The sequence below is a fragment of the Sporothrix brasiliensis genome (assembly GCF_000820605.1).
Source record: "Sporothrix brasiliensis 5110 chromosome Unknown Cont19, whole genome shotgun sequence".
Classification (NCBI taxonomy): Eukaryota; Fungi; Ascomycota; class Sordariomycetes; order Ophiostomatales; family Ophiostomataceae; genus Sporothrix; species Sporothrix brasiliensis.
The window spans coordinates 311,047-330,320 of record NW_024467138.1 but is presented as its reverse complement, the minus strand read 5'-3'; the positions used below and the strand labels follow the sequence as shown (position 1 = coordinate 330,320).

General features: G+C 56.8%; 6 protein-coding genes across 6 annotated transcripts; 5 read left to right on the top strand and 1 right to left on the bottom strand.

Annotated features, from left to right (window-relative positions):
- Nucleotides 1-2,506: 2,506 nt before the first annotated feature.
- On the top strand, nt 2,507-2,836 carry SPBR_01132 (uncharacterized protein; the record flags this gene model as incomplete). The annotated part of the gene is made up of 1 exon (XM_040759450.1): nt 2,507-2,836. The coding sequence occupies one exon, from the start codon at nt 2,507-2,509 to the stop codon at nt 2,834-2,836; it is 330 nt and encodes a 109-aa protein (XP_040617885.1).
- A 2,529-nt stretch (nt 2,837-5,365) lies between these two features.
- On the top strand, nt 5,366-5,866 carry SPBR_01075 (uncharacterized protein; the record flags this gene model as incomplete). Its single annotated transcript, XM_040759393.1, has 1 exon — nt 5,366-5,866. One exon carries the CDS (start codon nt 5,366-5,368, stop codon nt 5,864-5,866), a length of 501 nt encoding a protein of 166 aa, XP_040617884.1.
- Nucleotides 5,867-6,355: 489 nt separating this feature from the next.
- SPBR_00852 (uncharacterized protein) lies at nt 6,356-7,342 on the top strand (the record flags this gene model as incomplete). Its single annotated transcript, XM_040759171.1, has 1 exon — nt 6,356-7,342. The coding sequence occupies one exon, from the start codon at nt 6,356-6,358 to the stop codon at nt 7,340-7,342; it is 987 nt and encodes a 328-aa protein (XP_040617883.1).
- Nucleotides 7,343-9,412: 2,070 nt separating this feature from the next.
- Nucleotides 9,413-10,410, top strand: SPBR_00842 (uncharacterized protein; the record flags this gene model as incomplete). The annotated part of the gene is made up of 2 exons (XM_040759161.1): nt 9,413-9,523; nt 9,595-10,410. 2 exons carry the CDS (start codon nt 9,413-9,415, stop codon nt 10,408-10,410), a joined length of 927 nt encoding a protein of 308 aa, XP_040617882.1.
- Nucleotides 10,411-10,873: 463 nt separating this feature from the next.
- On the bottom strand, nt 10,874-12,118 carry SPBR_00696 (acyl-thioesterase; the record flags this gene model as incomplete). Its single annotated transcript, XM_040759015.1, has 1 exon — nt 10,874-12,118. The coding sequence occupies one exon, from the start codon at nt 12,116-12,118 to the stop codon at nt 10,874-10,876; it is 1,245 nt and encodes a 414-aa protein (XP_040617881.1).
- A 5,508-nt stretch (nt 12,119-17,626) lies between these two features.
- On the top strand, nt 17,627-19,195 carry SPBR_00520 (uncharacterized protein; the record flags this gene model as incomplete). Its single annotated transcript, XM_040758839.1, has 1 exon — nt 17,627-19,195. The coding sequence occupies one exon, from the start codon at nt 17,627-17,629 to the stop codon at nt 19,193-19,195; it is 1,569 nt and encodes a 522-aa protein (XP_040617880.1).
- Between the last annotated feature and the right edge of the window lie 79 nt (nt 19,196-19,274).

The following is a 19,274-nucleotide window of genomic DNA, read 5'->3' as shown; positions in this document are numbered from 1 at the left end:
ACCCCGTGCAGTATAAATTTAACAAAAAATATATACTATGACGAAGACTTATTACATACTTAATTAAGTATCGGTACAACGACAATTACGCCTCGCACTTAGACAAGACACTGGATATGCCGCTTACGCCTCCAAAGCAAAGAGGCCGATGTTCTCGCGGAGAAGGTCGCCTTGTTCGACGAGAAGAAAAACGAAAGGAAGAGGCCTCTGTGCTTGTCAACTTTGGATTCAACGCTTCATGGACTTGGACGACGGCCTTGGTAACGTCCAATTGAGAGCACGGTCGGATTGTTAGGCTGCATTTATTATTATTATTATTCTGTCGGCCCAGATGAGATCGCCTTGGTTCTGCAAAGTCAACATGCTGATATGGAGACTGTCAACGACCTAAAGGCGCAGGTTGCTGTTCTTTCCAATGAGATGAGCGTACTCTCCGCCAGGGTTGAGTCAGTGGCCCCCGCGAACGCAAATCCTGCTTCTGGCAGTACGGGCCCTCCCCGCCTGGCCAGCGACGTCGCCGACAGACCCCCCGCAGCAGACATGGACATGGTCATGGAACGAGATGCTTGCAGCTCGCATCCAGTGTCTAGAAGACGGGTATGCCCGGCTACGTGCAGAGAACAACGCTCAAGCCAATTATCAGTCGGCGATGATCAAAAGGCTAGAGCAACGTGTGGCGACACCCCAAAGCGTAGCCGGTGATCCTGATCAGGACAGCTCGGCTCAGTAGGCTGGTATCAAGGTAAGCACAATTCCTAATTAAGAGCGGCGCTTCTGGAGTCTTTGCAGGTAGGTGATTCTATTAAGGAGACTACAAGAATGCGTGGAAGGGTGGCTCTGGGGCTCAGAGGACGCTCAATAGCCATTCGAGGTGAGACCGACATAAGCTTACACCATTTCAACCCATCACCTTGAGTGATTAGGGCTATAGGCGTCTAGCTAGACAGAACACTCCTGAGGAATAAAACTACCGCAGATTTACGTGCGTGCATTTTATATGTGCCACGAGTGTGCAGTGGCCTTTTTTGGGTTGCACCCCAGTGGTGAACTACAGAATGAACACAATAAACAACAGAACAAAGAAAAACAGTTGGTGTGTATGGTGAGGTGAGATGATGTGAGGACCGGTGTAGGGGTGTGCGTGTTAGTGTTGTTGGCACCGGAGGGCCCGCGGGTCCCGGAATGTGTTAAGTTGGTGTCGGTCGATTGCTCAAGCTCCCTCGCCAAACTGTATTCCGGGCGTCTGTTGCTCCAAATAAGCCAGCGGAGGAGTGGTCTGGCTGTGGGACCGGCTTGCAGCCGGTGGTACAGGTCGTCGGGGGGGCAGGGCCAGTTCGGCGGCGGCGGCGGTATTTCTGTACATGAAAGGAAGTGGCCCGCGGTTTCGTTCCTGGCGCCGCAATGGCACTCCAGGGAGTCTACGGCGTTAGTTTATATTTCAATATTAAATGAATGGCTGACAACCAGTTGGGGTACTCGAGATTAGCATGTGGCATTGCCATTTTTTTATTCACGGAGATGCGTCTTTATTCACGTGCCAGTAGAAATAGCTCCAACAAATCAACAGCCTTCCTCTCCCTTGTACACGTTTTGCTATCGTATTCGAGGACTTGTGCTACTTTCATTCCTGTGTAATACGTTGAGGCGGAACTTAATGGAGGTGTATTGCGCCTTGATAGAGATACAGCCTCACGTTGGGTCCATGGAGGAGAGAGCGGTATGTTGATTTTGAATAGCGCTTTGAACAGTGTTATTTTGTTTCCTTCTAGTTACGGTGCGAACTTCGATGTTACCCCGCCATAGTACGATGGCTTCATGCAAATCGACACCTGCATTTATTCCGTACGGATATTTCCCTACGTACCTGTGCCGCCATGCCCTCCTTGTCATCATCTTGGGTAGAAAGAGCGAGGGGAAAATGGCATGATATACCAGCTACGCAGAGGCGCACTTTCCCCATAGACATCGACCAGTGCGTGGAAGCTACGGTGCAGTTTCCCTTCTTTGTTTATCTGAACCCAATCCAACATCTGTAGAGGAAGGAACTATCAAAACAAAAAACAAACAAACTACACGGCGTCGAGGCAGCAACGACGATGCAGACCAGACGCGTATATGTCCCATGCCCCCGTAGAATCATCTGGCCCAACTCTTCTCCTTTCTTTTTTTCTGTCCATGACATTTTCAGCTCATCAACGACACACAAAAGTTAAGTACTATTCCCTACCCAATTCCATCTATTCATCTAAGCTTTTTTGCCGACTACGAAATGGCGACAACAGCAGACTAGATCTCCGCTTATGCCGCCATTTCTCAGGCACTTTCTGGGTGGGCACAGGTGCTGTTGCCGGCCCTGTTCCCGTTGTTTCGGGAGCGCAATGTTCGACCCGCCGATGCAACAGCGCCTGTTAGCCCAAATGGAGCCTCAGTGCCTCCGCACTTGCCGGTAACGAACTATCCAGGATATGCGGCAACCGGCGGTACTCTTTCCGACAATCCAATCGCGATGGTCGCTCCGGACTCGGTCCGTGCTATTAGCAGGGCCGGTCCGTCTCGAGCGGCCACCGTGCCCGACAAGATATCCGCACAGGAGTTGGATGTGCTCGCCTTCAACGAGATGCTTGAGGCTCGGATCGAGCATCTCGAAGGCGAGAACGCCCAGCTCCGTGCGGAAAAGAATGCCGTCGTCAACGCATACCTGCGACAGTCGGCCAGGGTCAAGTTGCTGGAGGCCCAGGTGATGGGCCGCCCGCGCGGAGTTGACCCTGGTCGAAATCGTGCCGGCGAGGGCGGAAGCGAGGCAAGTATTCCTCCTAACCAAGAAACACCTGACTGACTTCCTAGCAGGTCAGCCATTCTAGTACGAAGGCTATAATAATTACTAGGGTTGGGTGGAGGGGTGGCTCTTGGGACCCAGCAAACGCTCATACCTCAACGTGGTTGCTGGGTCGAGTAGCCTTTCAAGGTGAAACCAACATGAGCATACACCATTTCGACCCGTCACTTTGAGTGATTAGACGACAAGCAAGCAGCTGTTGCCCGAGCATCAGTTGATTCCCACGGCGGCCGTTGGCTGCTTTGACACGGGCGGAAACTAGGGCTAGGCAGAGATGCCATCAGAGTGAGCAAATCATGTATGTTCATCGAAGGGCTGATGATGGACTTGTAACAAAACTAGCTGTTTGGTTTCGTGGAGCTTGATTCGGTATGTTGTAACAGCACCCGGACAGGACTTGGTTTTGGCTGCCGTTTTTTTCTGGATTTCAACATACTGGGCGTTGAGTGTGGGCGCGTGAAACTTAAGGCGCATTGGTAGTAAGGGACAACATACAAACTACTCACTTCAAACTATTTATCCTATGTATTGATTTCTCGCGTAAGTCGATATTCATTACATGGTGAAAACCCCAGGCGCCAGCCACTCCAACCATGTGTACAGCCACAGGGACTGAAAAGAAGGCGCAAACACAACAACTAAAGAAAGAAAGGAAGGAAAAGGAAAAGAACAGGAAAACTAAATCCAGAGAAGAACCCATGGGGGGTTTACACCCAGTCGTCGTTACTACGCAAGCTATCTTTTTGGGGGAATGGACCTGGTCTCTTTAGTATTTAATATGTGTGTCATTCGGTGTGTTGGTGCGTGCAAGTAATGGACATTATTACTGAGATGTGCAGGGCAACATTCGTCATCAAGAAGTCATATGAGAGCTTAATCACTTACTTTCCAAAGCTGCAACGACCAACAGAATCGAGCGTTACTGTAAATGTGGCAAGCATGGCAAATTTTGTTTGTGGTAATTGCATTTTTCAAACAATTTTCAGTCTAAGGTTTACAACTTTCAAGGCCGAAACGGAACAACTCTAAATCGACATTTCAACTATGCTCCGGATTCTCGCTCGTTCTGGCATTTTCTCCCTCCAACTTTTTCAAGTATTCCTCCATTTCGTCATTTTATTACAGAAATCTACCATGCCGTCAAAAACAAAAACATTTTGGGACCGGCAACGCCAAACAAGAGTGGCATTGTCCGATCAAGATATCCCATCAAACGATCGCCTTTTCCACGCCCTTCACAATTGGATCATACGCAGGAATATCCTCGACCGCGTGAGCTCGGCCGACCAGGCTTCCCTGGCCCTCACATGTCGGAATTTAAAAGGAAGCTTAACTGGCGAGGCTGATGTGCCTACACTACGCTCGACATTAGCACGTCCTGAGTTTTTAAACGTGTTATCGTCCATCGCACGCGACCTACCGGATCACTATGTGTGTGAGCAATGCGTACACCTGCATCGTACAGAGGACAACGAGGGCCATGCCCGTGATGCGGCACTCGTCGATCAGGCGTCCAAAAACGATACGCTCACCGAACCCGGACTCGAACCGCCATGCCACAGTTCGCCTACCTTGCATCATCTGGATGAACCTCGTTACGACGAGAACCTCCACACTTTCACCGGGGCCTTGTCTTCGACGCGGCGCACGCCCCTTGCTGGACTCGCCCACCGTGATGTGCAGTTGCTCTTGAAGCGTGTCCGCATGCTTGCAGAGGACGAGAGGCTCAGACAGATGCAAGAAAAGGACAGACGCGACCAAAGCGGACTTGAGGCAACTCGCAAGTTCCAAGCAGAAAAGGTACATAGAGGCAACATGTCGAGGGCCACAGGAGGAGCACTTGCACTCATTTGGTACCGGATGCCCTGGAACCGCTCCACCATCGAACATCAAGTTTCGATACGTACCAAAGCATCTTTCAAGGAGCCTTCTCAAGAACAGAAAACATCTACAGAACAGCCTACAGCACACGCCAGAGCACTTTCAGACGAACAGATTAACCCATTTCTGAGTACAAAGGCCCGTGACGCGCTGAAGACGAGGGTACGAGCCGCTCTTAAACCGCATTCAGCCCAACGGCGGATGGTCTCGCCGGACACAGAACCAGTCAAGGCGCCTACAACAGTCCAGTACCGATTTGTTCCGCGGGTCGTTCGTTGCGGTGGCAGCGACGACGCTGGAGGTCATGAACGCCAGCCATACGTTCGACTCCTACTCAAGACGATTGTGAACCTGACCAACATGGATTTCTTCTATGTTCCCCTGTCCATTTGTCCACACCAGCTCATCACACATGATAACTGGTCTGCATGGTACAGAGCATCGACACAAGATCTGCTGAATTTGAACCGCCTGGGACGCCGTGACAGACAAACGTACGTAGTGGGTGCAATCAACCCAACACACGAGGGCCTGCCGCTGCTCCAAGCTCCGTTCCGCTTCGTTGGCGCGGTGACGTGCGTCCATGGAGTATACAACAATCCCGAGACATATGACTGCCTACGACACGGCCCACTGCCAGAGCAAAATATGGCCGATACTCTCTACTACACCCCGGCCGACCTCCATGCTTACCGGCTGCGTGAGGAGAGGAGGAAGAGGCTGGAGGCGAGCCAGGCGCCTCCCCCAACCCAAACAGGAGAGGCCATCCAGCCGATCGACCGTCTGGTGGCTGACGGCAGCTGCGCCCGCTGCCCGACGGACTTTTCTGTGCGCGCCAGCGACGCGGGCCTCGAAATCACCGTGTGGCAAGACTTTGGGCCCGAGGCGCCGGTGACGGACATGTGGTGGCAGAGCCACATCCCAGGCCCCGTGCTGCAGAGCGAGGCCGCGCGCGGCGAGGCACAGCCCGTGGCGCCCAACACGTGGCAGTCGGGGCCCACGATCGAGCACGACCCCGGTTCTGTGCGTGTGATGTTCGAGACGGGCGACGCAGTGGATGGGTTGTGGGGAGAGCGGCGAACGGAGGGTACAGACGAGGCGGGTGGTGATGGTACGATTGCAAGGCAGACGGAGTTTGGTAGTCTGTGAAAACAAGCGGGCGTACTTGACTGAACTGCGGGAACAACAAATGTGAAGCAAAAGGGGAATGGCGAGATAATACGACATACCGAGAGAGAAAGTAAGGCCTGCGGGGTTTGATGGCGGGCCGTTACATTCAAAATTGGTCAGAAACTGTCCAAAAAAATAAACACAAGCAGAGCCAGTAATACATGGAGTTTACCACCAGTTATGAGAAATAAATGCAATATGATGACAATGTCTACGCCCTGTGACGAGCCATGCATCTCCATCTGACTGCCTTAGCGATTAGTCATCATGTCCGAAGTACTGTTGGTCTGCCGAATCGGGCAGGTCCGGCAGAAGAGCACATCCACAACGATGGCACCATAGGACGGTGCAAAAGGTGACTCACGGATTGCATAAAGAAATGCCGTCTGCCCATTCTGGATTTCACGCTCGTCATTTTCAGATTCGTATTCTCCATTCACACAACATTTTCCGTCTCGTCCCGCCGCAATGTCCACGCCGCTCGAGCTCTCGTTTGTGACGCTGGACGTCTTCACGACCAAGCGCTTCGCGGGCAACCCGCTCGCGGTGGTGCATGTGCCCAGAGGCGTGACGGTGGCGCAGGAGACGAAGCAGACGGTGGCGCGCGAGTTCAACTTTTCCGAGACGGTGTTTCTGCACGAGGCGACGGGCGACGGCGGCCGCGACTACCCCGTCGACATTTTCACAATCGACCAGGAGCTGCCGTTTGCGGGGCATCCGACGATTGGCACCGCGAGCCACGTCCTGAGCAAGACGGCCGCCACAGACGCGCCGGCCACCCTCCTCGTCAAGGCCGGCCGCATTCCCATTGAGCGCGTCGGCCCCGCCGGCCCCGCCGACCCGCTGGTGGTCCGCGCCGCCGTGCCCCACGACGTCCACATCCACGCCGGCCACCTCCGCACGACGCCCGGCATCGACGCCGTCCGCGACGCGGGCGCCATTGGCCACGGCGACCCAGCCATCGAGGCGGCCGAGCTCGACGCGCCCGTCGTGTCGATTGTGCGCGGCATGACGTTTGTGCTCGTGCGGCTGGCGTCGCTCGCGCAGCTGGGCGTCGTCAGCACGAGCAGCCCGGGGCTCGACTTTGGCCGGCTGCCGGAGCTGCTGGACAAGGGGCCCTGGGGGCCCGAAGCGGGCGGGCACGTGAGCCGGTACTACTACGTGGTGACGGACGCGTCCGAGGAGAGCGTGACGGCCATCCGGACGCGCATGATTGGGCGGGCCGAGGAGGACGCGGCGACGGGCAGCGCGGCGTGCACGCTGGCGAGCTACCTGACGCTCACAGCGGGCGCCAAGGGCCAGCGGCTGCTGCGGTACAACCTGACGCAGGGCGTGGAGATGGGCCGGCGCAGCGACATTCTGGTGGAGGTGCAGGCCGCGACGGACGGCCGCATCGAGGGCGTCTTCCTCGGCGGCAGCGCGGTGGAAGTGTCGCGGGGGACGATTCGCGTGTAGACCCGAGGAGGACCGACAATAGAACGTCAATGTGCTGCTTGCAGCGGGATTGTGCTGGCCATGCCACTGTGCTTTGTCGTGAAATGAGTGTATGCGGGCTGTCAGCGTATGTCGCAATGTTCTACGACACCCATCTCAGCGGCAGAGGGCAAAGTGCATTTTGTGTTCCTCTGCTGTGGAAGAGGGTCTCTTGTTTTCTTACAGAATACTCCCCACGCTTCCTTGTTTCTTGATTCAGGGTGCTGAGATGCCGATCCAAACTTGTGCAAGTCGGCCCCCTGCGGTCTGACGGTTTTGAGACATGTGGGCAGTCAATGAAACAGCATGCTGGCTTATTCGTGTCGCGAAACAAGAAGCTAAGTTCCTGCACTCAAAATTGCAGCGTGCTAGAGCCGGCGATCGCGTCCGTTTGCAGAGGTATTCCGTACTCGTACTTGACGCTCGGCGCTAAATGTGCAGGGAGAGACTCAGGTATCTTAAGTGTGTACCGGCACTTAGGTAGGGCCTTGCTTGGCGTTGGAACGGCCCCCAAGTGCGAGGGGGCACTCGTGCATCTGGCCATTCGGCAGCGGCCAAAATGGCCTTGGCAGTCGTCAGAGGGTTGCAGCTACGATTTACAGGCTAAAAGAGAAACGAACATGGGCAACAAACAGGGGCGTGCAGGGCGTCACCGTCTCGTGGCGTCTAGAACTCTTGTCTGTGTTTAATTGATTAGCAGACCCGTCTACCGTCTACCTGGTTGCCATGTATGGCATCTGCCAGAGTGACATACTTGCACGACAGTCGATTGCAGCTGCAGTGCGTCGTACGGCGTCATCATGACAACGATGCCGAATCAGTCGACGACGGGTCCTGGGCGTGCTTACGAGAGCCGAGGCTGTCAGCTAAGCTAAGAGAGGTAAGATGGCTGGATGGCAACGATGATTTCCATGATCTCGGTCGCTGCCAGCCTTTGCTAATCTTACGAGTTGATTTCGCCGGCGTCCTGGCCCCTGTCCGACCGTTTCAGAATGGGCACAATTGCCCTCGTCTACAGTGGCATCTCGACAGTCGGCGAGCACACGCGTTATGCGTCTGTTGAGCGAGATGCCTCTGTGCTCGTGGTCGTGCTCGTATTGAGGTGCCTCCCACTCCGGTGGCGCACACGTTGACAATGCAACCGACGGCCTGGCCTGCCGCCCAGCTGCGTCCCTGCGCCGCCACTCGTCGCATTTGGCTTTGGCCTGTTCCAAATCGGCAACCAGACACAATTATTGAACATAGCTGAAGGTAAGGCTGTGGGACAGGACCACTAGCGCGAATTGCCTGCATGCGTCTCGTAATGAAGACCGAAAGTGCAACATTCCAGGGCTGGGACGATGCGCATTCGCTTTGGGCCGCTCTTGGGCAATGCTCGTATTTCCACTTCAGTTGTTTCTGCGTACGAATTACTTGTACAGAATATGTCGTACTTTTCAATGACTACAAGTGTGCGCTGACAGGCCAGTTCCTTAGTTCGTTCGTTAGCTCGTCCAGCCATCGCGCCCTTCCAGACCTGCTCCACACTTCTGAAGCCTCACAAGCCTCGCAAGTCCTTTCGACAACACATCCCTGGCTCTCTTCTCTGCCCCCGTTCCATCCCTTTTCTTGGACGCGCGACGTTTTCCTTCATTTTCCCCTTTGTCCCCATATGCTTTTATACTCGTCAGACCACGCTCTCGGTCTGGGGGACGCCACACGCGCATCGCCCATTGCGTTTTCCCTGTTCCCAGCGAATCCCAATTGAACCGGGCACCTGGCCATCGCTGCTGACGGCACCTCACTTTTGTCTCGCTTGTCGCCGCAACTGTCTCGTTCTTTCGTCTCCCACGTCCGCAACCCTCAACAGCCGCCCGTCCCCTCTCCGTTCACGGCCAACCTCCATTGCGTCTTGGCCGCCGTGTGCAACGGGAGGCGCCGTGCCCGACGACCGCCGTGACCCCGTGACCGTCGCCGTTTGCCCCGAACACAGACGACCGACGGCCTCGACGAACCGACTGGTCCTGCTCGCCCCCCTCTTGTTGTTTCCTTTCGTCTTCTGCTCCCGCCACAATGTCCATCCTCATAGACTACGGCGTGTCCCGGCGGTTCGTCGGCATCGCCCTCGCCCTGCTGGCCGTCATCTACATTGTCCGCCTGACCCCGCAGGATATGGTCCCGACTGTGCGTCTTCTCTGTTCATCATGACTCGTGACTCGTGCCTCGCTCGTCCTCTGCGCGTACTGACCTGCCAGCCCTCCTTCCTCGGCGCCAAGCCGGAGACCAACGCCGTCGCGTCGACCGGCGCCTTCCAGATCAAAGACAAGGTCGCCCTCATCTCCGACACGCAGTACTCGCCCCGCCTCGTGCCGCTGATCCTGCACTTCCACGCCGTCCTCGGCCCCGCGTGGCCCATTGTCTTTTACACCTCCAACGAGACCAACGCCGTCCTGGCCGGCAGCAACGGCACGCGCCAGGCCGCCATCTGGCACAAGACCGTGGCGTCGGGCGCCATCGACGTGCGCGTCATCCCGGACACGTTCGACCTGACGACGCGCCGCGGCGTCAACCTCTACCTGTCGCGGCCCTGGCTCTGGGAGCAGCTCGCGCCCGCCAAGCACGTGCTCGTGTTCCAGACCGACGCCATGCTCTGCGCCAACGCCTACGAGACCGTCGACGACTTCTTGGAGTGGGACTTTATCGGGGCGCCGCTGCACACCAAGCAAAAGTTCTTCAACGGCGGCCTCTCGCTGCGCAGCCGCGACCGCATCCTGGACATTCTGCGCAACCCGGCCAACAACTGGGAGAACGAGGTTGCCGCCGGCACCTGGACCCTGGGCGGCGAGGACGTCTGGTTCTCGCGCCGCATGGAGGAGAGCGGCGCGCACCTGCCCGACTTCAACAAGGCCATCACCTTTGCGTGCCAGCACACCTGGCACATCGACCACTCCAAGACGCCGCTGGGCTACCACAAGGTGCACAAGGTGGCCGCCAAGTTCCTGGACGAGATTGCCGACTGGTGTCCCGAGATTGCCCTGGCCGCGCCGGGCAAGCTGGAGCAGGCAGAGTAGGGCGGCGGCGGCCACGACGTGTGTCTTTTTGTCGTTTCTCTGTCTTGCTGTCTCTACGTCTCGTTGTCTCTCTCTGCCGTGGTTTCGGTTGTCTTTTGTTGGTTCTTTCTACTTTGGCGTACAATATAAACGAGCTGGCCGTGCGGTGTCCTGGCTGGTGGGCTGGGATCTGTTTTATTTTTGTTTGCATGTTATTTTTGCTCATGTCGGTTGTCATAAAAACGCCAGTCAACGTCGGCGCTGCTGCATTCTATTTTGGGTATGTTTTGCTATACTACATTTTCACTAGAATTACATTGCTGTTATCCTCTATGTACGTGTTCCCACTGTGCGTGGTAACATCCAACAGCGTGTCGTGGTCCATACCATTCCCAGCGTACCAGTCTGCTGGGTTCGGTCTATGCTGTATTGTATCCTGTTCGTTCCAAACAAAATGGTGCACAGTTCCTGTCCGTCTATTCGCCTATAGCTTCCAGTCGAATGGCATCTTCTCATGCGCGATGCACAGCCCGTCCTGGTACTCTGTGGCCACGTGCACGCCCTCGGGGCTCCAGATCTTGTTGAGAATAATGGCCCGCCCCGCGCCGGCCCGCGGGAAACACACCTCCTGGATCCACCAGCCGGCCGCGAGGTCGTTGTCGGACGCGGCCGGCGGGCAGTACGTCATGGCCGCGCCGGCCACGTTGGTGTGCACGACAAAGGTGTTGCTGAGGGACGCGACCTTGTCGTTGAGCGGGAACTCGAGGTTGTTGGCCGTCATCAGCAGGCCGTTGCGGTCGGCCGCGTACGCGTGCACGAGCACGTGCGCGTTGCACGCGGCCGCCGTCGCGCGCGGCAGCGGCGCCAGCAGCCGGTACAGAATCAGCTCGCGGCGGTCCGCGAGCGGCCGCCCGTCGTTGAAGCGCGTCATGTCCACCTTTTTCATGTCCACCATGGGGAACGTGCCGACGACGTCGCGGCGGCCCAGCACGTCGAGCAGCACGTCAATGTCGACGGGCGGCGACGGCGCCCAGGCCGCCGGCGCCCGCTCGCCCAGGATTGCCGCAAAGCGCTGCTGCACCGGCGCCTCCTGGCAGTCCGCGCCGAAGCTGTGCGGCCGCGGCGCCACAAACGACACAATCGCCGTGAAGCACACAACCCCCAGCGGCCCGTCGCCCGCCGCGTCCCCCCGGAAATCCGTGTCCTCGTCGGGCACCGCGCGACCCGTCTGCGCCTGCGCCGCCGCCGGGCCGCTCGGCACCAGCGGCTGCCGCGCCTCGACGCGCGCCGTCACAAACGACCGCCCCCGCGTCAGCACGGCCACCTCGTAGACAAACGGCCGGTCCGGCTTGCCTGCGGCCGTAAAGTAGCCGTGGATCGTGTGCAGGCCCAGCGCCGACACGTCGACACGGCGGCCCGCGGCGTGCGTCGCGGCGGCGTCTTGCTCTAGCGTCTGGCACACGGCCAGCACGGATTGCGCATAGACGTGTCCGCCAAACGCGGCCTCGTGCACGGGGAACCCGGGCCGTCCACGGCCGAGATCGGCGATTTCGGCGCGCAGGTCGGCGCCCGGCAGCCAGGCGGGGCGGCGGCTCATGTAGCGGGTGACGTTGCTGCTGCCGTCCGGGTTGGTGAGGGACGAGGCGCCGGAGGTCGAGTTGGGGTTGGGCGAGGCGGCCGGGAGGGGCACGAGCTCCATGGCCTCTTGGAATGTTTTGCGACGCGCCATTGTGCGTGCGTGTGTGTGTGTCTCTTGTGTGATGTGTTGGAGGCGATGTGCTGGGTCCAACGGACGCTATTGTGTTCCCAAATGCACGGAGTGTACGTTGCTCCGCGTTTGTTACAAATGCGACCTACTCCAAAACTGTGCTTCGCCAGTCAACGGTTCGAGTAGCTGTTGCGGGCAAACCCTCCCGCCAGCTCGCCTTCTCGCGCCTTTCGGATGGGAGGAGCTTCTCCAGGAAACGGGCGGGCTGTTGAGCCGAGGCATTTTGCACGTGACGGCCAATTCTCGTTGACGGCCACTGGCTAAACTGATCGGGGCCGGTTCACATTTATCCTGGGCCTACGGGGTACGTGATTTGGGAGACACGAGTTGGAGGCTGCTGCGCATGCCCAGTTTGGTATATTTGTCGCCTCTGTTGAACACATGTCACAAAAATGATGCTTGCGATGTGGCAGGAAAGAGTAATATTTGCGATGCACAAAGCAGTGAATGTTGGTGCAAGAGCGTTCCCTGTCAGATCAATCCGGTGCACTTACAGCGGGGGGAAGGCCCTACAACGTTGTTCTATGGATGACTTGGCGCCCTGTTGGAAGCTGCTACAGTGCTTACAGTGCTTACGTGCTTGCTAGGCTGCTTTGGGGTAGAACATTGTCACTTTAGTGGGACCTGGGGTCGACTGGTGATGATTTCTAGCAATGGGATTCAAAAGGAAAGAAACATCCGAAAGAGAGGAGGAAATACACATACGAAGTACGAATTACATCGTAGCAAACGAGAGCATCCCAGCCAAGACATGGATCCCAAAGCAGATGGGACATTAAGCATAAGCGACGTGATATTATTGCTAGAGGCCAAGGCTGATCCACACGAAAAATACGGCGTACCTGTATTATTACGTCGTATTGGCATAAAGCACAACGAGCACCGTTGAAACGCCAGGAACATCAGAGTTTGGATAGAGGACACGGATCCAGGGACGAGGCGAGGCGAGAAAAGAATGACAGGTCACACTGACATATTCGGTATCATGTTTGAAATAAAGGAGAATGTTGGCGTAGCACGACGCAGCGACAACCCAAACCGACAAACCGACAAAACATATGCCGACTGATTTCCACTGGCTCGTGGACAGCGGTTGACGGTCCATTTCCATCTGCTTGTGCGGCAGTTCCAAGGCGTTGGGAGCGAGCTTGGCCAGTCTCCGTACAAAGAAAGGTGCAATACGGCGCACAAACGGGCAGTGCTGCACATACCCCGTACAACGTGTATACTGCAGACGCCCGCCCGATGGGGTCATCTCGCACGAGTCATGGGCCCTGCACGCCGTGCTTCTCGTCGCAGTTGACGTGCTCAGACAGGCGCCAAAAGAGGGCAACTGGCAAAGTCGGCGATGTCAAGGTGAGTGCCCGAGTGTGTTCTCGGCGATGGGACGGAGTATTTGTGGTGTTTGGTGTTTGTGGTGTTTGTTGTATTTGTGATAGTCCGTATTCTGTAATACGCGTCGTATTATGTACGGAGAACGTGGACAGTGCATTCGGCGACCATCTCAGGGATGTCTTCTGCAGATCAGCTCAGACTCAATACCCATCACGCTGTCGTTTCCCCTTATGAATGTATAGGTGCCCTCGTGCCCCAATTCTCCGCAGCGACAATGCCGAGAACAGCTTGACCAAGAACAGCCAGTTGTTGTTAAACAGTGGGTCGCTGTCAATTTGTAAATTGCTTTTCTTTTTCGCTCCAACGTCATGTCTGTTTCCCCTCTTTTCAGAGTCTATGCTTTCTACAATCGTACAGAATACAGTCCAGACAGTTATTTCCTGCGGGCACCATGTCAATCACAATAGCCCACAAGGGAGCGAGGGAGCGCCCGCGACTAGCGACGGGCCTTGCACTGTAGCGCAGCGAACGGACACGTTTGTAAGCTTGTCTGGTGTAAGTCACTCGGACGACAACAAGCGAACGGTCAAAGGCAAGTCAACATCAACTCTCTTCTGAACTGCGCCATGCATAACAAAGGTCGAGAATAACGAAACCCAGAACTGCTTTCGCTCGGAGCGGCCAAGTCGCCCGTTGCAGCCTGGGGAACTATTGAGCAGCCAAAAGAGCGAGGATGCGGCTTGCCCAACTGAGCCAACATATCCCAGGTAAGATATGATATCTTATTCGTCCCCATTTGTCGTCGCAATTTGGCCTTGGCCGCCTTGCAAACGCAAACGCGCACAGCCCGGACAGTAGCGTCCCCTCCTTGCTCCTTTTGGGTGGTCGTTTGGCGGTCACGCGCCCTGCAAAAATGGGCAAATAAAGACAGTCGACAGCCAATGAGGAAGCAAACACGCGCGTCTTCTCTTTAGGTTTTTGTTCACAGCTCCTCCTTCTTCTTCGGACTCCGGAGTACGGAGTAATACCCCTTGGCGGCCTTTCCATCTGTCAGATCTCTCTTTTACCCAAGTGACCGGGACGAGACCAAAACAGTTAAACGAGTGATGGGGAGGGACAGAATAGGGAAATGATGAGAAGAGAAGGGCAGAAACAATGAAAAAGGAACAAAAGAGGGGGTGAGGGAGAGGCGGCAGAAAAGGACCCCCTGGACCCAGGTATTATTGTCTCGTAGCGTACCGTTGTCCTGTGTGTCTTGCTTCTGCTTTCTTTTTCGTTCCTTTGCGGGCACCTTGCAAGGAGTACGAAATACTTCGTACTCACTCTCACGGCCTCTCAGGTTCCGCTCTCTCGCGCGTCTCTGTCAAAGAAAGACAAATGGTAGCAAAGTAAGTCGTAGAAACGGCCGGGCTGGAAACTCGCCCATGCGGAGTGTACATGGCTTCCTCTCTGCGTCAAAATGGCTCTCCCGCCAAGGGGCAAATACAAACACAAACAACAAAAAGGGGTCGGTAGCATCTCGACCCCAAACCTGATCCTGGACCCGGCTGGTGTGCTGAACCAATTTTCTGGTCGCGAAAAAGATGACCAGTCAGACTGCGACTCCCGACAGTGCGTCGCAAAATACCGCCCCATGCCGCTCTGCCGCGCCGTCTGCTGTGGACTTTCCAATTTCCAATTGCGACCTCCAGATCGGCGACACCGGCACCGACACTACCAATGGCAGACGAGTCCGTTTTTCCCCATGAAGAAAAGGATGACTCGCAATGTATGTGGCACGGAAGATTGTCGCTGAAGAAGGGGCAAAGGGCACGAAACGGAAAAGAACAGCGTCGACATACTTTGTTAAAACCTCAAATAAAAGGGGAAAGGCAAAAACGCAGCGAGGGTAGGACCGAAACGTGGCAAACAGCCGAATGATCGCCAACGATAGACTGCAATATGTTTGTTTTCATTGTTTTGCTGCTGCCTCCTGCAAGCAAAGCAATATTGTGGCTGGCAGGGATCGCCGGGTGCATCGTTATTGGTATTGGCAGTAGGTTGTACTTTCAAGTGAAGCCAACTCTGGGGTGCCCTTGTCCGCCCAAGCTCAGCATCTGAACATGCAGAAAAAGGTAGAAAAAGGTAGAAAAGAGGCAGAAAAGTGTCTGTTGTGATGGAGCATTTTCTGGGTATCCTTCCGTGCAACTACTTTAATTTCTGTTTTATCTGCACGAAGTACTTTGTATTTCCAACTTTGGGTGTGACTGGAGAGGGGACAAGCGGATTGATCTCACCCGTCCCAGTCCAGAACCAGAACCAGACTTTGCGTTCGTTCTCTTTGCCTGCCGGCCAAGGCCAATACACTACCGCCGTGTCCATGTACTCTGCAATGTGCCAGTGGCCTGCCGATGTCTCTCTCTGCATGGTACAACTCGACACCGCGCGCCGTGCGAGCATATTGCAGACAGCCACGGCCGACTCGGTGGCTCGCCCTTCTCTCGTGTCTTCCATGCCAACCGCCCTGTTCCTCCTTCCCCAGACCCAGGTTGCATCGTGTCTCCCAGCCATTGTCTGCTTCTGGTGGTCTAGCCGCAGCCTCACCCAGGTTGGGCACTGCTCCCCTCTGTTCTACCCCCTCGACCTCCCTCTCTTTTGCTCCTGTCTGCCCTCCTCGTCCGTTCCTCGTCTCCTCTTTCCTCGTTTGTCTGCCGGCGGCACACCCTTTCAATACAAATTCCACCAGCATCCTGGGCATGCGAACATGTACAGAGTACAAAGTACCTCCTCTGCTCAGTACGCCTGCAACGTATTCTGTACATCGTAGACATCTCGTGTCCGTATGAGACAGTCTCTGTGTCGCCTCCACATTCCTTCAACTTGGAAGCCGGAACGCATCTTGCGACGGTCATTCGCAGCACCGCGTCCCGTCACCGATCTTTAAATAGCTTAGCCTTTTTTTCCTGTGAACAAACGACCCGCTGTCTCCGCCTCGCACATCCTCTGCTGTGGCCCTGTCTCTTCTCCAGACCCCGGTACGACGTAATACCGCTCGTTTGCTCCTCCTGGCACGGCACCCTGGCACCTGCAGCAGCGGGAATACGTTGGACGTATTCTGTACTGTACTCTACACCCCCTCTTTCGCCGCCGCCTCTCCTCTTCGTTTCTGCTGCTCAACCTCTCAACTTACCCGGCTGTTTGGATTTTGTGGAGAAGATTGTAGAGAGCACGACGACAGCCTGTCGAGTCGCGACCGATTCCGTCCGCCATTCGTTTGTTCGTTTGTCTGTTTGTTTGTCTGCTTGTTCTTCTTTGCAGCTCAGTGTCGTCGCTTGCCGTCTGTTTCTTGCTTCTGTACGGCACTTTCTATCTAACGAGAGAGTTCACACCGGCTGAAGCGCTCCACGGACAACGCCTCCTCCTTCTCCTCCTTCTCCTCCTCCGCGGGCACAGGCGGACACAGCCGCCGCCAGCCAACTGCGCGCAACCCCAGATCCAGCGTCAGGCCCCTGGGCCCCAGACATCGACCCGACTTCCGCCTCACACCACCTCCCTCTCTCGCCTCTTCTTTCCACTTCTTTCCTCTCTCCGCCGCCCAGAGCGTCGGTCGTCTCCTTGTCTTCTTTCGCCTCCTCCTTTTCTGCGTACCCACCCGTCCTTCACTTGCCCCAGAGCACACGACCGTTACACGACTCCTCTGGCCAGACGCGCATCGCCTTTCTCTGCGCCGTACGAAACACTTCCCTTATTTGTTCTGTCGGTGGAGCCCGAGCAGACGCACGCTCTACGAATCATTCGTCGTGTATTCTTTCTTTCCTTCTTTGCATGCCTCCTACTTGTCTTACATCCCCTCCCAGCCGACGACGCACTCTCTGCACCAGACCTCATATAACACCCTCTTCCCCGCACACTTTATGCGCCTCACTCTCCTTTCCTCTCACCGGTCTGTCTCATTCGCCATATCATATATTCACGTCGCCGACATAATAATCGTCACACTCAATAACCCCAGCATCAATACATAAAATACGACCTCGTCTGACCAGCCGCCATGACATGATCTGTGCACCTACCCTTTCGGTGTTGACAGGCTAGGGCACTTGGGTCTTCTTGCGTCCCCTTCATAGGCAAAGAGCATCTTGCCCTGGAGCCCCGATGGCTGCACAGGTCGACTTCATCGGCCGGGGCGGGTCATTCAAGTCGTTCCGGCCATGGCGGCATCGAGACCAGACGGCCGCCGGACAGGCCGCCGGACAGCGCACCGAACTGGAATCGACACACGACAGTGCCCAAGAGACACACAGCGGTGGCACTGCCACTGCAGAGGCCCACTCCACGGACGTCGACGTGTCCCATGCCGTACGGAAAGAACGGCCACCACCGGCGCAGAGAGAAAATCACCGTCCAAGGGCTCTCCTCTCGTCGTCGGCCTCGCCGTCGTGTCCCTCACAGCGGATCTCGGCATCCCATCCGGCACAGGCCGACATCCTGCTCGACGACCCGGCGCCACCACTGTCGACGGCATCGTCGGCGGCAACCGACGAAGACGCGATACCACGCACGCCGGGGCCGAGCATTATCCTGTCACAAGAGCCGGAGCCAGGGCCAGAGCCAGAGCCAGATGCGTCACTAGTACCATTGTCCTCGGAGGCAGAGCCTTCCGCTAAAACGCCACATGCATCACCACCATCACCACCACGGCATGCGTTCCCCCGCCCGTCTCTCAAGCGCCGCCGCGCTCTCTCCGACGTCGACGGCCCCAACACTGCCGCCCTCTGCTGCAAGAAACGCCGCCTGCGTCGGTTCCTGATTACGTCGCGCCTCTCGCAGCCTTTCTCGCAGCCGGCCACGCACATTCTCAACCGCGAGTCCGTGGCCGCCGGCGACAAGCGGTTTTGGAAGCTGGCGGCGATTATGAATGCCAAGAAGCTGATGGCGCCGGCAAAGACGTCGTCGTCGTCGTCGTCGTCGTCGTCCACAGCATCACCAACACACACTCACGCCCACGCCCCCATGGCCAGCGAAGTCATTTGGCGCGCCGCCATGGCCAACCGGCTGCGGCAGCGCCTCTATGCCGAAGCCACCGCCGCGTCGACGGCCGGCCGGCCCCTGACGGGCATTCCCCTGTCGCTCATGGCCAACATGGCCAATGCGCGGTTTACGATTGTGCCCGTGTCGACGGCCGCCATGGCCGGGCGGGCGACGACGACAGCGACGACACAAAGACCCGCCACCCCCGCGTCCCCCACGCCCCCCCTGTCCATGTATGCGCCCCCCGGCGCCGGCTCGTCGGCCGTGTTTGCCCCGGCCGCCGCGCTCAGCCGCTCCGCGCCGCCACTGGCTGCGCACCGCCCCATTGTCCGGGCCGTCTCGCGGAGTCCCAAGCTGCGGCCGGTCAAGGACCCGAAGCGGCCGGACAGTCGGCAGGAGAACCAACCGGACAGCCGCCACGACAACGCCGACGACGACAACGACTGCCTTTACGCCTTCCCCGCAAACGAGCACAGCAGCACCGCCAACGCCGTCGACGACATGGACGACGATGTGGCCGACGACGGCTCGGAAGAAATCTATGCCGACTTTAGCGTGCTGTTCAGCAGCGCGACGGCCGGCGACGACCTGGACGACCTGGACGGGCTCGACGGGCTCGACGGGCTGGATGCCCTGGACGGGCTGGACGACTACATGGACGAGCTGGACGGCATTGCCCACCTGCCGCGGTGAAGGGGGGGGGAGGGAAGCGTGATTGACACAAAATATGATACCAGGCGTTGGGAGGATCAATTTTATAGGGTTCGATATT